This window comes from Strix uralensis, chromosome 3 (assembly GCF_047716275.1).
Source record: "Strix uralensis isolate ZFMK-TIS-50842 chromosome 3, bStrUra1, whole genome shotgun sequence".
NCBI classification, from domain to species: domain Eukaryota; kingdom Metazoa; phylum Chordata; class Aves; order Strigiformes; family Strigidae; genus Strix; species Strix uralensis.
The window spans coordinates 36,272,523-36,288,371 of NC_133974.1; the positions used below are offsets into that span (position 1 = coordinate 36,272,523).

At 34.9% G+C, this 15,849-nt stretch overlaps 2 protein-coding genes across 7 annotated transcripts in view; one reads left to right on the forward strand and one right to left on the reverse strand.

Annotated features, from left to right (window-relative positions):
• MYO6 (myosin VI) overlaps positions 1-6,642 on the forward strand; it is a 116,450-nt gene extending 109,808 nt beyond the window's left edge. For all 4 annotated transcript variants that reach the window (XM_074861898.1, XM_074861899.1, XM_074861900.1 and 1 more), the window contains 2 exons: positions 1,525-1,743; positions 3,197-6,642. In XM_074861898.1, coding sequence (XP_074717999.1) covers positions 1,525-1,743; positions 3,197-3,396 — 419 coding nt within the window. In that variant the 3' untranslated portion in view covers positions 3,397-6,642. The remainder of the gene's footprint in view (positions 1-1,524; positions 1,744-3,196) is intronic.
• A 2,140-nt stretch (positions 6,643-8,782) lies between these two features.
• IMPG1 (interphotoreceptor matrix proteoglycan 1) overlaps positions 8,783-15,849 on the reverse strand; it is a 65,155-nt gene continuing 58,088 nt past the window's right edge. For 2 of the 3 annotated variants that reach the window (XM_074861903.1, XM_074861902.1), the window contains exons 15-19: positions 15,431-15,641; positions 13,406-13,585; positions 13,126-13,307; positions 12,725-12,806; positions 8,783-9,148 (exon numbers count right to left, since the gene is read on the reverse strand). In XM_074861903.1, coding sequence (XP_074718004.1) covers positions 12,775-12,806; positions 13,126-13,307; positions 13,406-13,585; positions 15,431-15,641 — 605 coding nt within the window. In that variant the 3' untranslated portion in view covers positions 8,783-9,148; positions 12,725-12,774. The remainder of the gene's footprint in view (positions 9,149-12,724; positions 12,807-13,125; positions 13,308-13,405; positions 13,586-15,430; positions 15,642-15,849) is intronic. The other variant, XM_074861905.1, reaches the window with a different exon arrangement.

Here is a 15,849-nt window from a genome sequence, read left to right on the forward strand (position 1 = left end):
TGATTTCTTATAAACTGTAAACTATATCTCCCTGTAAAATACATGCTTTATCAGAGTTGATGTATAAAAGTAGCATTCACCTATTAAAATGTGCTTTGTTTTTCTTCTCTTTGTTTATGTAGGCGTGGAAAAAAAATTGAGGTATTATTTGTATGGTACATATATTATTTTTTTTTTTAAGATTCTGCTCCTCACATTTAGAAAAACTATTCTTGCTTGAATCTTAAGTGGAAGAAAATTCAAGGTGCAGTTGCTAGGCTGTTAGTCTTGTTCATAACTAAAAATACATTGTTAGAAGTGATTGACATTTTTCATTTTATTAAATTTTAGCTTAGAAATTGGATTTGCTGCTTAATAGACAATGGAGAATAAAGGAATTCACTTTTAAGTATTCCCTTTATGCTGAAACATGAAACTGTTAATACTGATTTTCTTTTGTAGAGATGGCTTAAATTCACATTCAGAATTTCTTAAACGGTATTTGTAACAGTGGTGTTGTAAATCACTAAAACAAGATCAGTAATAAACTTCTGCAAGAGGCAGTTATTAAGGGAAAGGATCTTGCTTGTAAGAGCATTTACTATTTAAAACTGATTATGATAGCATATACATAACATTAAGGTCGATCAGTTGATGAGTTAACATAGCCAGTGTTTGGTTTTATTTGAAACAAAGTTTCTCTCTGAAGTCTGAAACGTGTGGGACTGAGAGAGTCCAAAAATGCACGTGGGAAATATTTACCAAAAATACATATGAAGCTTTAAAAGAAATTGTATAGCTCTGTCTTCTCTAGATGTTTGGTCTGTTGATCTTACAATTTATTTGAAAAGCAAAGCAGCCAGAGAGTGGTTCTAATGCTGGAGTTTAGTACATAGAAATCTAGGCAGAAAGTTATGTTTGGTGGCAGCTTTGTAATAAGCAGTATTTGTTGTCAACATTTCTATTAACAAATTAGTAATTTCTAACAGTATTACACATCATTCTGTGTTGACTGTCAAAAATCTTCAAGTGGTGCTTTGTATTTTTGTAACTGAAAATGCTTCGTTGCACTGTGACCTTGTTTTACGAAGATGTGGACTGAACTAGAACAGTTACTGATTAATGTTTCTGGTTGGTGAGAAATTTTATACGGGAAGTTTTACCTCAAATATTGATTTAAAGCAGAATGTGTTATTTTACTCACTTTGTTTTGTCTAAACATACCTGATGCCATTGAGCAACCTATAGACACAATAGTTAACATGATCCTTTCCTCACCAGTGTTGTAGCTGTAGCGATTAAAAGAATGCACATTATATGATATGGGAGTACTTTTTAGGTTGATAAGACTTCAGAAGACATATTCAGAGAGAATCTCTCAGGTTTTTTGGGATTTGGTTTGTTTTTTTGGGTTTTGTTTGTTTGGGGTTTTGGGTTTTTTTGTTGTTTTTTTTTCTTTGCTGATTAATCAAGCAAATCATAATATGGCTTTCTTGTTTGTTTTTTGTTTCTTTGCTTGTTTTTTTTTCTTTTTTTGTACAATAGCTCAACAGAACCCAACAACCCAGCTACCAGCCAGACAAAAAGAGATTGAAATAAACAGACAACAGCGTTACTTCCGCATTCCCTTCATCCGTCCTGCTGACCAATACAAAGATCCCCAGAACAAGAAGAAGGGTTGGTGGTATGCGCATTTTGATGGGCCATGGATTGCTCGACAAATGGAACTTCACCCTGACAAGGCACCCATTCTCCTTGTAGCAGGTTGGTATTGAAAGAAAAATTCAAATATTGAAAAGGTTCAGAGCCAATAACATCAGAAAAAGAGGCTGATGATGCAGGTTTGGCAAGTTGTATCCTCTTCTTTTTTTCATCAGCAGTTCTTGTCTGGGCAAAATTTGAGGATTTGGGACTGCTGTTGATGGTGGTGAAATGTTACGGAATATCACTTGGAGATGTAACTGGTCACGTGTTTTATTTGTACATGTACTTTAATCTGGAAAATCATAGAGTGGGAATCCAAATGTAAATGGTTTTATTATTAAGTACCCTCAGATTATTTACTGAACTGGAGACAGTGCGAAGATAAAACATCACAATTTATCTGGGAAAGTTCTGCTCATCATTTTATTGGTTTTTAGTTAACTTTGAAAAACAACAGCAGTTTGTATCAAAACAATTTGTGCATATGATATATTGTCTTTCCATAGTATAGTGCTAATAGCAAACATACTTTTACCATATTTATGCTGTGTAGTATGGGAGAAAAGCTTTTTAGTCTTAAACTTATAAAAACTGTGTTTTTACACATTTAGTAATAGGATACGTAGAGATTTATCTGGCAATGAAATGTATCCTTGTTTTCTGGCAGATAATCAAAGGGGGAGAAAACACTGGAGAAATGCTGTTTACAGTTCTGGGGTTTGTTTTTGTATTTAACTTGGGGACTGAGGAAAAGGCCATAACCAGTTTATTTAGCTTCAGAATGGTAGTTTACTAGCAACAAAAGTTCCTTGTTTTCTGCTAATTATTTTTAATAGAATTCCTTATACCAACTGTTGCCCTTAGCATAAGTGTCAAAGCCCATAGCTAAAAGTAGCATTGCTGTCATGAATACCACATTCAGTGGATGACCTATGAAAAATAAGATTAAAATATAGTGAGTAAACTACGCTTACTGTTTATTGGATTCCCTGTGTCAGACCCATCTGGTAAACACTAATCTTTGTTTAGCATGGGAGGCTGACAGATTAAGAATACTAGTTACTTGATCAAAAGTCTCAGCTTCTTAGTTGCTTTGCTCCATTTAAACAAATGAAATAACAGAAATTCACTGTAAAACTGTTTAAAACTGAAAGTATGTGTAAAACAGGTGCGATTGTGATCCTGTAGTGGATTTCAGGAGATATATCAAGATGGTGATCTTTTTCACCTTCTTTCCTGTGTTCCTTTTTGCTCACTTTTTAAGCACAATTTTGTCAGTTGTAGCATCTGATATGAGTTTATTCTGATACAGCTTTTTTGCCCTGTGTGTATGAAAATAAATAAATAAATGTCTGTGCCTGAGGACTGATATCCCTGTAAGCTCTGAAATCTATTAACAAACTAGAGCTTGAGAGAGGAAATCCAATTAACAAAAGGCCTAATCTTTGTTAATGGGACCTTTGAATGATGTAAAAGCTTCATAAAGATTTTCTTTTTCCCTTTACCACTTCAGGTAAGGATGATATGGATATGTGTGAGCTTAATCTTGAAGAGACTGGCTTAACTCGAAAGCGAGGTGCTGAAATTTTGCCGAGACAGTTTGAAGAAATTTGGGAGCGCTGTGGAGGTATCCAGTATCTTCAAAATGCAATTGAAAGCAGACAAGCTCGTCCTACATATGCTACAGCTATGCTGCAGAACCTATTGAAATAAATGGTCATTTTGCACAGTAGCGTTTGAGAACCCTTGTCCATGATACAAAGGGAAGAGTTCCTCTGTGCAACGGAGGACCTAAACATTCTATAATCATATTAGAGATGTTTAATATAAAGTGAACAGATTTTATTAATCATGTGGCTTGTTAATTTGTACTTTATGATGTTTAATTTGTGTAGTGAACTTTACTATGTATGAGGACCTTGAAGAAACTCCAGTCAGTGTAGTTTGTTGCATTTTGTTTATATGTTGCATTTTCTCTAACAGTTTCTGTTGTAACTCTTAACACTTTTAAGCAATCTGTACTTGGGTACATATTACAAAGAACTACATTGAAACCACCTTGTTATAAAATCCCCTCTTTAAGACACTGAATAGTTGGCTTCAACTTGTGGCCTAGTAAAGAGGGTACACTGTTTCTAATAACTGGAATTGTGAGGCCTTGGCTTTGACTTCTGTTCCGGAGAAGTTGGAGTATAATTTTATATAATCTGAGACATTTTATGTCCTGATTTGAAAACTGGTTAGTGTCTGTACTTACTTTTTCAGAGACTGATGGGAAATCCTCCTAAACTTGAGACCCATAAGTTCCTATTTAATGCATTCTTTGTCTTGGTTTAAGAGGAATGGTTTTCTGTACATTCTGAGAAGAGCATTCATATATGTCAATATTGTGTAATATTGGAGGTACTCAAAGAATGTACTGCTTATTAAGTCTTATACCACTTCTCTCTTAGTTTCTTTTTCTGTTTTCTCTTTAAGTACAAATTTCCTTTAGACTTTTATTTTTCTGACCAAATTTTCAGTAGGAATTCCTGGAGAGTTTGTTTGCCCAGGTAGTGTAACTTCAGTATATTCAAAATTGTCCAAGACTTGTATTGGGAGGCATATATGAGTACGGATAGCATAAGGGAACTATGTTCAGCTTTTTGGTGGCAGTATATCTTAACTGAATAGTGAGGCCTGAGCCTCAGACATCCTGTTTATTTTAATTATAATGAGATGCACAAGGTCTGTACCTTTTGCTAGATTGTTTAAAAAATTGGTCCAATAACATAATGAATCATTTAAATACTATGTGCTGATGAAATAGCTACAGTTTTTAGTATACTGGAATATCATAGTGATTTGGACACTGAGCTTTATCTTCCTATCTTCTGTCAAGTTTCATAGCTTGTAACAGTTCCCTTATTAAAGCAGTTAATTTTGGAAGTTTTTGTGGGTGGGAATTATTAATTTCATATGGTTTTAAAATGCATCTTGTTCACTTATGTGAACATTATTGTTTCACCATGCTGGCCATTATTTCAACAAGTTAAACTTGATTATTTATTATCTCTCTGATAGGAATTTGAAATATAAGTAGCTTTATGTCCAATTACTTATTCAACCTGATTTAAAAATGAAGTTTTGCTCTATTAATTAACAAAGTTTGCTTACACTATAAAATAATTCCCTCACTGTTTACTTCTTGGAAACTTTAGTTTTCAAATGCATAAATATACTTAATAACTTTCAAGATGTACAGTTCTGTAGCACAGAGAAAGCTCCTGATGCATACATCCTTGCTGACCTTAGATTGTGCTAGGATGCTGCAGTCTGACACTTGTTATAAATGCCCTCCTTACTGTAATACATGTGGAGATATTTGAGTAATACATTAACTCTGAATCCACTGCATCAGGGAATCTCAGCTTCCACTGTGTACACACTCTGCTTTTTGGTCATGTGATTGAAGATGAGAAAATATTTTCATTTTACCCAAATTCTTCACTGAAGCAGTAATTTCTGGCTGGAAGATGAAAGGAGAAGTGCATCAGGCTGCTGACTAGCAAGTTGTGTACAAACCTGTACAGTGTTGCATGTGTTTAGAGGTGCTGCTTATGAAATTTAGGTTACTGGTTTAATATGTTACTGAATTGGAACCAAAGTTTCAGAACTTCCAGTCTCCAGAAACAGCACTGTAAGAAGCTGTGATTGTTCATGCGATACAAGGAAGAAAAATCACTGAACTGATAGGGCTGAGATGCCCTATCCTGTATTTATGACTATCTGGATTTAGCTTCTTGACTTAACACTTTCAGTCTCAGTTTATTTTTTTATATATATATATATATATATAAAAAAATGGATCTTACGAGACTGAACATGGTAAACAAAGAACTTCAATACTTAAGTGTGTGTGTATGTATATACACATATATATGCTTAAATATTTTAATATATATATGTGTAAACATACTTGTGGGGAACTTAAATAAAATTGTTAACTGAATTTTTCCATTCTGTTCCTTTGATTATGCCAGGATTTCCTTGGCTGGCATCAGAAAGAAAATTTATTTTTCAGAGTGGGGTGTATGGGAATTCTTCTTAACTAAATGACTAAAAAATATGAGCTATCAGGAAAATAAAATTGACTTTGAAGAATAAGAACTGGTGGCTGGATGTTCTCAAATAAGATGTTCCCACCTCTTTGCATTGCCTCAGCAGTATGCCTGAGGCAAGCAGAAAATGCATTCCAAAAGTCAGGGTATTCTAGTTTGCACAGTAGCAGGCTTTTTTTTTTTTTTTCTGCACCAAAAGCAGCATCTGCTTTTAGTTTTACTGATCTTTTTGTGCTACAAAATTAATTTTCAATTAATTTCAGATTTTTTTTTTTTTTTTTTTTTTACATCAGGCAATATTCAGCTGCTTACCAGTTGTTTCTGTAGTCCCATCTGCTGTGTCAGATAATTATACTGTTGGTTGATTTGGAGAGGAAATAAAAAGGCTGGGGTGGGGGTTGATCTGTAGGATTGTAGTATTACCTAATGCCCTTCTGATCTATGGTTATAGAGAAAAATTTACTTTGCTTTTTAAAGCAAAATGTTGGCTTGGTTCTGTGTGTTTGATTTAAAAAAAAAAAAAAAAAAAAAAAATTCTTCCTGCCTCTCAGTAAAGCTGTCCATTATAGTTGAGATCTTCTGCATGAAACACTCCACAAAACAAAGGAGAGGAAAAGAATTGCCATGCTAGGCTACATTCCTGACTAGGTGACCTAGGAATATGAATTTTCTAGAGAAAGCTACTTTGATGATCACAGGGTCATTAAATACTTGTCTGTCATCCACTGATAAGATTGTTTTTCTTTACCTAGTTGAATCCTTTGGTTTTTTCTCAAAAATCTTTATTTAAAGTATTTAAATGACCTCCTAATACTGTACTGAAAATCAAAAAAATAAATACATTCCATGTGAAATCTCAGTTGTATCTCTCTTACCATTTTGTCTTTAAAGATTTAAAGCAGAATAAGTAAGGGTAAATTAAGTTATGAGAAGGATAAAAGGATTTCTGTGCTGGAACTGCCTGCTGCTTTTCTATCAGATGTTTATGGTGCTTAAAGCTACTCTAGTAATGATTTTGTCTTTACTTTCTAAGGTAAGTGTTCCTCTAAAAGAACATTCTGATATTAAAAAATTTTGATTTTGTTAAGTCTCATACCTCATTTCTTAGTATTTGTTGAAATGAGTATATTTTTACTTCTGTTACTATTTTTTGTAACCTTTATTGCTATCACTTCCAACATATTTATCATTTGCTATGCTGTGTACTGTTTGCATATTTTTCGTTTTAGATCATGACAATCAGTGACTAGTGAAACCACTTAAGAGGCTTTGAGTTTTTTCATATGGGAAAAGCTTTATGTTTGGGTTGGAGATGTGGTGTTGCTTTTGTTTGTTTTGGGTTTTGTTTCATTTTTGTTTGTTTTTTTTTTTTTTTTAAAGTGTTATCAAACTTTCCTGTCTTAAGGGCCAAATCAGAGTGGTATTTTTTAATTTAAGAAGATTGAAGTAATTCAGACTTTGATATCTAGGAAATATAATTTTGTTTCACTTTCCTTATGGCTTTCATCTCCAGCTGTAGCTTTACATCAGTTTTAAGATAACATGATGTGTTTTAGTGTGAGATTAAGTACCAATTCAATTCCCTGTGAAATTTTCAAGTAAATAGTTTTATTATATTTTATTGAAATACAAAAGGCTTACATCCAGCAAATATATTTGGTAATTAATTGTTGAGAGTGATAAATACAATCATGAATAATCATTATTAAAATACACATTTTAAAATTACTTGATTTTTTAAAATCAGACTAGTGATAACTAGTATGAATTGAAATACACTAAACACATACAAAAATACATCTGTAATGGAAAAAATTGAATGCTTTCAGCATTCTTAATGCATTCTTAGCTTACATGAGCAATAGTGAAAAGCTAACATTTGTTGGCAGGGATGACTTCCAGTGCCCTGCAAGAAGTATTTTTAAAGTACAGTTTTATTCTGAGTGTTACTGTGTAAAACCACATCTTAGATTTTTTTTTTTTTTTCCCCCTAGTTAGTAGTTAAAGTAAGTAAAAATACTCTTTCAGCTGTAGAAACTCAACTTTGTATTCTTGGTGCATTGCCTTCATTTGTACACAATCACCAGTTTTGGTGGTTTTGCCAGCAAATCTGTTTGTGCAGTTAAGTGTTCGGAATTCGTAAACAGTTCTTTTGAGCATATGTAATAAGGTAAACTAAAGTTCGGTCTTTGCTATGGTAACTGTGTGGTATGAAGTAAAAAGAATTGTCACTAAAATCAGCTGCTGTTCCGTGAAAGTTCCACATCTGAACAAGGAGCTGTCATCCAATGTAGTCATGAACTTTGTAGAAGCTCAGTTTGAGCTGTAAGTACAACTTCTGATACACACCAAGCAGCAAACAGTGCCTGAATATTATACAACACTGGTGCAGCATATAAATATAGATATACTCAAGAAAAAGATGTTGAAGGTAAAGTAATGCTCATACTTGAATCAGGATTGTGGATCCATAGAGCATAAATTACTAAGCCTATAAAATACTTAATGGCCACCCGTTGTCTGCCTAGATTTCTTCTACAGAAACTAATAGTAACTTCTCAAAATTATTTGTTTGTGTACTGAGTTTAAAGTGCATGCACTTGTGTGCAACTCTGTAATCTACTTGCTACGGTGAGGGTGCTTGTGAATATAAATTTAATGTTCTGAAAAGATGAAACTGCAGGTATTGCACCTCAGTGAAACGCTGGAAGTCTTAGGATAACCTGACAGTTTGTAACTGCCACCAGAAATTAAGCAGTGAAGTGTATATGTACATACATATACATAATCTGTTTATTAACAGAAAATAGGAATCTGATGTTCATAGAAACCATTAAAAAAATTAATCCCAACTTCTGTGTGATTTACAACGTAAGCGTTGTAGGGAGAGAATGGCGAAGTTCCCAAATGCTTTTAATGTGGCCTTTGGTCAATGACAGCTCTTATTTCTGTGTTTGCCACCTTCATTAGGGTATGTAAGAAAGGTCAATAAAAGTGTATAGAAATGTGGTAAAGTTTTATCAACATTTTTAGCAGAATGTTTGTGATCTACAATATTGAAAAAAGTCACTTCTCAGCAAAATCTAGTACTCAGCTCTTAAATAAAAATACAGTTGAGATGTGTAAGTACTGGAAGCTTAATACATGCATCTTAACACTGGCAACGTTTTCCTAGTCAAATTTTAGACATGGTCAAATAGTTGGTCAACTTGGTCATGTTGTTTTTCTTTAATAAAACATTTTTTAAAATGTGTGCAGATTTTAGAGCCAAAATGTTGTATCTTTAGGAATCCTTGAATTTTTTTCATATGCATAATCAACCTGAAGTCCGGTCTTGAATAATGCAGACCACCTTTTTTGAATACCTGAAAGAGAAACTCTCATAAGACATTTGAAAAACATTTTTAAATTTGAAAATGTACTATTTATCTATTGCTAATAGTCAAGGTCTCACTAAAATCTGTTTGAGATAATCTCCAGTTCATTGTAAGGAGAAGTGAGTTAACCCTGAAGTTATTTTTTACATACTAAGTCATTGAATCAGAGTAAAACTGTTATTTTTCCTCCCTGGTATAACAATGGTGCACTTCTGTATGAAATAACAAACAAATACCACCTATTTCATCATAATCTAAAGAACATATTTTTGACTGTAAAACAATTAGAATGCAACATGCTACAAAAGAAGCTGTATCTGAAGTATCTACAAGATTCAGTTACAGCAGATCTGGGATAAAATTATCTTTGGGACATCAAGCTTCTACGTATTAAGTGTAAGAGTGGCAACTGTGCCATGCAAACTTGTAAATTTGTAAAACCTGATGCCTGCTATTCTCAAACTAAGAGCACAGCGCTTCCATCTCTGTATGGTATTTTAGGTCTTCTTTACCCTGTGATTCTGGTAATGAAACACTAAATCTGATATTGGTGGGGGAGATCTAACAGGCCAACTTGTATTGTTGTGTTGTTTTAATCCAAAATAGTGTTTGCTTGATTATCCAAGTGACTGACATGAGGATGAAACAAATGGCAGTCTTTGTTTTCGCCTCAAATTTAATTTCAGTCATCCTTCTTGATGGCTGAGAGTCAGTTTTTCAGAGGATTGTGCTATGTGTCAGTTACTGGTTTTGATGAGCAAAGAATGATATATTTTGCATATTTCTTAGGGAGAATCTGTAATGACTTTTAGGCTTCATCTGAATTGCATCAACTGAAGTGGACTTGTCCATGCTGAGTAGGTTCAGCATTATGAAACAAGTTATTCTACCATCTTCTTATCCAGTGCTTTATTTCATGCTTCTGGGCTATTCTGTGTCAAATATTTCTGGATCCTCTAAAGTTTTATCTAAGTCGTTAAAACTGATTTTCTGTGGTATCTGTTGCAGCACAGTTCTTACGCAAGCTTAGAAAACTTTGTGAAGACTCCTTAGATGAGATCCTTTTTCTTTTAAAGGGATAGATCCATTACTGAATTTTGCCAGATAATATCTTGAAAAAGAAGCCTACTCACCCATGCCATGTACGACAAATAAATGAGTTTATAGAATAACATCCGTTAGATCAACTGAAAAGTAAAAGGCTTTATGGATAGCTTGACATAAGACCCTTATAACTGAAAAGCAATGCTTTTATTTTCTGAATCTTTTTCACTGACCAGAGAACATCCAGCACACTCACTAACAGGGACAGCAGATATTACAAGAGAAAAGTTGCATTTTGAAATGAGGTCTTCAGCTTTCATCTCAAAGGAGCCAAGAGCACATGTGTAGGTGAGGTAGGCAGCAGAGAGCCAGATCAGCAGGATCATTCTTGGAGAACTTTGTCATGTTTGACTCTCAGCTGTAGTAGGCCAACTGGATGTGGACTTGTTGGCCTTATGTCTCAGTTTGAATGAGCTGCTCCATTTGAATGTGTAAATTCCAGCTCACTCTCACATTCTACTTTGGCCCAAAGAAAGATCACTCCCAGAGGCATTTTATAATGTTATACTATTTGTGGAGCAAGACATGCCAAGTTCCCAGAGACCTAACTATGTAGAGGTAGCTGTGGTTTTCAGCTGCCTGCAAGAACTTGTGTTTTCTACTGAGCTCAGAGAGAAGGAAGAGCAAGTTCACCTGGATGTGAAACATGTTTGTTAGTTCCTGGATGATTAATTGGGTAGAAACCCAACCAAACAAAACCCCCTCTGATAAACAAGTTTTGCAATAATTTTCCATGTAGTGACCCTCTAACTAAACTGCAGACATTTTTCATGCTTAGGAAGGAATTGAAGGTTATTTTAGCTTCTACTAGAATTTTATGCTTATTTTCATATATGCATTTATAAATACAGAGCTGTACTTACTGTAGATAATATGTCCTACAAAGCTGTCACTGCTGTTATTACCATTGCAAAACAGAATTTAAAGACTGGAATTTTCAATTTGGCCTAAGAGTTCTAGATATCCACCTCCTCCTGAAAATTCAATTCAAGTACCATATACTGTTTTAAAAATCTTTGCCCTAAAGGAGTTTTCTAGATGGTAATATGGAAGTGGTACTTTCAGTTTCAGCTATCATACATAATTTTTTCTTCCTCCATCAATTATTTTCAAATCATTGAAAATGTGTTCAACATAAGGGCTCTGAGGTAAACACTCATTTTAAACTTAAGTAATGGTGGAAAATGGACAAAAACACGTTTTGGGGGTTTTTTTAAAAACCTATTTCTATTTTGTGGTTGCCTCACTTCTCACTAAATTAATTTCCTTAACTAGATCTTGAGAGCAGCTCTGTCAATATTCTTTTGACAATTCAAATATAGTCTCGATGACACAGGCCTGGTTTTCTCCCACAGATGTGCCATTTCCTTTCATAAAATATTTAATGCTTTTGTCAGTAGCAATTTTAAGTAGTTCAGCTGGTATGAAAGTTTATTGGTCTACAATTACCCACAGACACATTTTTTTAAGATGAGTTTAAAGTACTAATTGCAAATGGCTGTGCGCTTTTTTTTTTTTTTTATCAGCAGTGAAACCAATTCATTCTTGAGCTTTTCCGAACTGCTGCTCCCTGCTGACTTGTCAGTCTCTATCCCTGCATTCAGTCCCCCCCCCCCCGTCACCAGTGGCTCAGTCTGTAACTGTGACCTGGGCTACTTGAAGAGACCAGACCTGGGCATGATGAAGAACAGTGAAAAGAAATCTTTCTATATTGTTTCATTACTTGTTCTTTATTTACATAACAATGTACTGGCTCAAGCCAAAGATTCATGTGGCCTGGTATCCTGTCTCCTGTAGTATACAGCTGGTGCCAGGACAATCTTGTACTGAGATTCCCCTCAGTAATAATGGGTACTAACAGCTACAGTGAAACCTTGTTGTTCCTAATTGGGCTGTGATTCAGAAAAATAAAAATTGCAAAGTAAAAGCTTTTTGTCTACCTTTCAGGAGAGCATACTTGGATACATCAGAAGTAAGAGACAGTCTGGCAATTTTAGAAAATTTTTTGACTCGGCTTTTCTCCTTTCTGTCTCGCCCCCCCCCCCCCCTCAAGATACAAGACGTTTCAAGTTGCAAAACTTGAAATAACATATGAGATATGAGCAGTATTCTGCTCAAATTTGAATTCCTACTTGTTCAAACTCTATGTAGCTTAAACAGGCACAAGTTATTTTTAAATGATCTGTTACTGCTATTTAAAACCTCCCCTTTGGTTTGCATTTTGTGTTGCTTTGTCATTTTAGATACTCTTTCTTCCTTCATGCCACATTAGCAAATGGGTATACAGAATGGAACTTTGTCACATAAAAGCACTTAAGAAAGGATTGTTACTGTCATATCAAGCACCAAAAAACCTCAAGCTTTTCTTTGTATGGAATTAGTACAAAGAGGCTTCCTGGTAACATTGTCAAACAGGAAAAACTCCACAGATTTTTAAAGCTCTTGAAAATAGTCACAAACCTTGGTTTTCTGGCTGATGCTGGAAATGAAGAATTTCAGAGACTAACTTGTCAGTCTTGGTTTTGTAAGCTCATCTGGTGACCTACAACAGTAAAAAAAAAAAAATCAAAATACTAGATTAATTATTCCACTAAATCACAAAAAGCACTTGGATAGGATGGACCACCAAAGCCATGCAAGAGAGCTGTAAGGAAAACAATTCTACAGTCCTGTTATGAAAGCTACACGGCAGTAAATGTGAAAAGCAAATAAATGAATTAGTATTTTTAGTTCTGCAATTGCCAAGCAAGAGATTAGAATCAAATTTGATTTAGTTGTAGAGTAAACACATGAAGATGGACGTGTTACTTGAGGTGGGGCTGTTTGTTGAGGGGTAAGAAAAGGATTTCCATGCATTTTACCTCCATGCTGAATTGTGTTTTCAAGTTCGTGTAATGCTTCATGATCAGTGATCTCTGAGGAACTGACACAAGCACTTACACTACAAGCTGTATAGCAAAAGCCAGTTATGGGTTCGTCATGTTCAAAAGCAGGATTAATCCTTACAGCATTTTCTGAATTGCAGCTGTTGAGAGTAGGACTTCTACAATGCAGAACATTTTTGTTTAGGTAAGATTTTAAATTGCAAAAGAAAAAAAGGAATATTTTGAAATGTGAAGAAAAAGATCATGAACAGCTTACTGCAAAATAGAGTTTCTTTTGCTTTTTCTTCTTAACTTAATAATTAAAATGATGAAAAGAAAAACAACAAGGCTTAGTAAGCCAAGAATGAGAGGTTTAAAAATGAAGGGTTGTATGGGTTCTGGAGCAAATTTTGCACAGCGCTGTCCTTGGTAAAGCTCGTGTCTACGTACAGGGCATCTAAAACAGGGAGAGGAAGAGAAAAATGTACAGAACTCGAAGGCAGAAAATACAGAGTACCTCAAATGAAAACAAAGGAAAATCTACAATTAAATATAAGCCCAGTATTCCCAAAGCAATTAATTGTTATGTGTCTGTATGAAATAATGTGATTGATAATAGATCATGAGAGTGAGTGTTAAATAAAAAGACACTGATAGATTCTTTGCCAACCTACAAATTTTAAGGAAATTACGCATTTGGAGCATCTCTGACAAATTTCTAGCCCCACAGGTGAAGTTGAAGTAACATTTGTGGTTTAGAACCTTGGAAGTTGAGGTGTGTTTTGGAGTAATGTCTAAACACATCTTTGAAGCCTACATTCTGTTTATCAGTGATTTTAATCTGAGTAGCAAGGTCTGATGTAAAAGTTCTACTACAAATAGCTCCCTTTAAAGCAAGGGAGAAGATTGCCATATTTTATATGAGAACACAGGTGTTCCAGTTAGTGGAAAAATTAACATGGTGAATTCTGAGTAAATTCACAAGCAAAACAAGTGCTTGACTAAAGCAAGTAATAGGCCATAATTTTCTCTCTGCAGACTGTTCAAGTTTCCACAAGCTGTCAGTCTGAGCCTGGCGGTAAGTTTGTGTGTCTGTAACTTGCTGTAATTCACAAGATGTTTGATTTATTATTTTTAATACTTTTATCATTCCAAGTGATCGTTTGGTTATTACTGTACATCAAATCAGGGCTTTTCTGGAATGGAAATGTGTTCTTTTCCTTAGTGCATTGGTCTTGGAGGAGTAGGCTATGCCCTTTGCTACTTCAATACAGTTTTGAAGAGGACCTCTTTAGCTCACAGGCTGATTTCTAGTACAAAATACTGCAGCTGCACTACTGTGAATCCAAGTCAGGAATTTAGCAGCAACTGGGGTGAAATCAATATAATCATCTATTATTTCTGTGATGCTCACGGCAGAAAATGAATGACAGTTACGTTGTTACAGTGACATTATCATACGAAGAATTTGCTCAGTAGCCTTATTTTTTTGACATTAATCCTAAGTACACTAAAAGACGTATCATTAACCTTTTAAAGTCAATATTAAGAGATAGCAGACAAGTGCAAGCATTGTAACTTGTCTCTTGCTCATACACGTGGCTGGTCAACTACTGTGTGCCAGTCAAGTATACAGTTTCACATAATGCTCTGGATAGTCTAGTCTTACAATGAGATGAAACTTAATACTTTTAAAAGAGACTTAATGTGTTCAAGTACTGTCATAGTTCTCAATATTGGCTTAACATCATTTCATGTAAAAATCCTTATAGAATATGTTTACAGTTAGGAGGAGCTGCTGATCTTCAAGTCTCTCCCAGAAAGACCCGAAAGCAGCCTCAGCCTTCATGTGCTTTATTGGGTGGTCTGGAATCAGAGTAGTTTATCAGAATATAGATTTCCTTTTTAATGCATCTTAAAAAAATGTAATTTCTTAAAATACTACTATGTAATCCATAGCAAAACCACGAATGTGTTATTTCATTTTTCCAAGATGTACTTGGAAATCTGAAAAGAATGCAGTTTTGTCATCCCTGCTAATGATGCTGAATTTCTAATACATTTCTAAAGCATCTCTAAAAAATAACTAGATTGTGTGCGCTAACAGGCAGAAATGGATTTATCCATAGTGAGACTTCTTATACTGAAGCAGGGTTTTGTACCTTAAAGTGTCTGAATATTGAGGTCTTGGCTTATTTGCATAGTTTATGCTGTTGAAAATAGATACTCAGCCCTGCTTGTTCATGCAATAGACATATCAGGGATCTGTTCACAGAATTCGTGTTAAGCACCATTTATTTACCTGCAGACAGCTCCTCTTCCTGGAACTAACTCACATTTCCCACCATTGACGCAGAGATGTGGTTGCAACTCACACAGGCTCTGACATGGTAATCCATCTTGGCTTGCGTAACCAGCTTTACAAAGGCAGTCAGCCTCTTTTGTCCACTTGTTCATTACGCATTCAGAAAACTCGTCACATGCCATGAATTTGCATGGGTCTGCCTGATCAGCTGTAAGGGATGGGTAAATCATTAATTGATGCGTTACCCGAAAGTAACTCAGCAGGCTTTGTGGCAGCTAGAGAAAACAATTCACATTCACTGGCCTGCTACTTGGGCATGTTAATAGGAGGGTGTAGCCTGGCATAAAAGGACACACATCCGTCTTTCTGTAGATGACACAGCAAGCATGCAAGCTTCTATTTACTTCTACATTTGT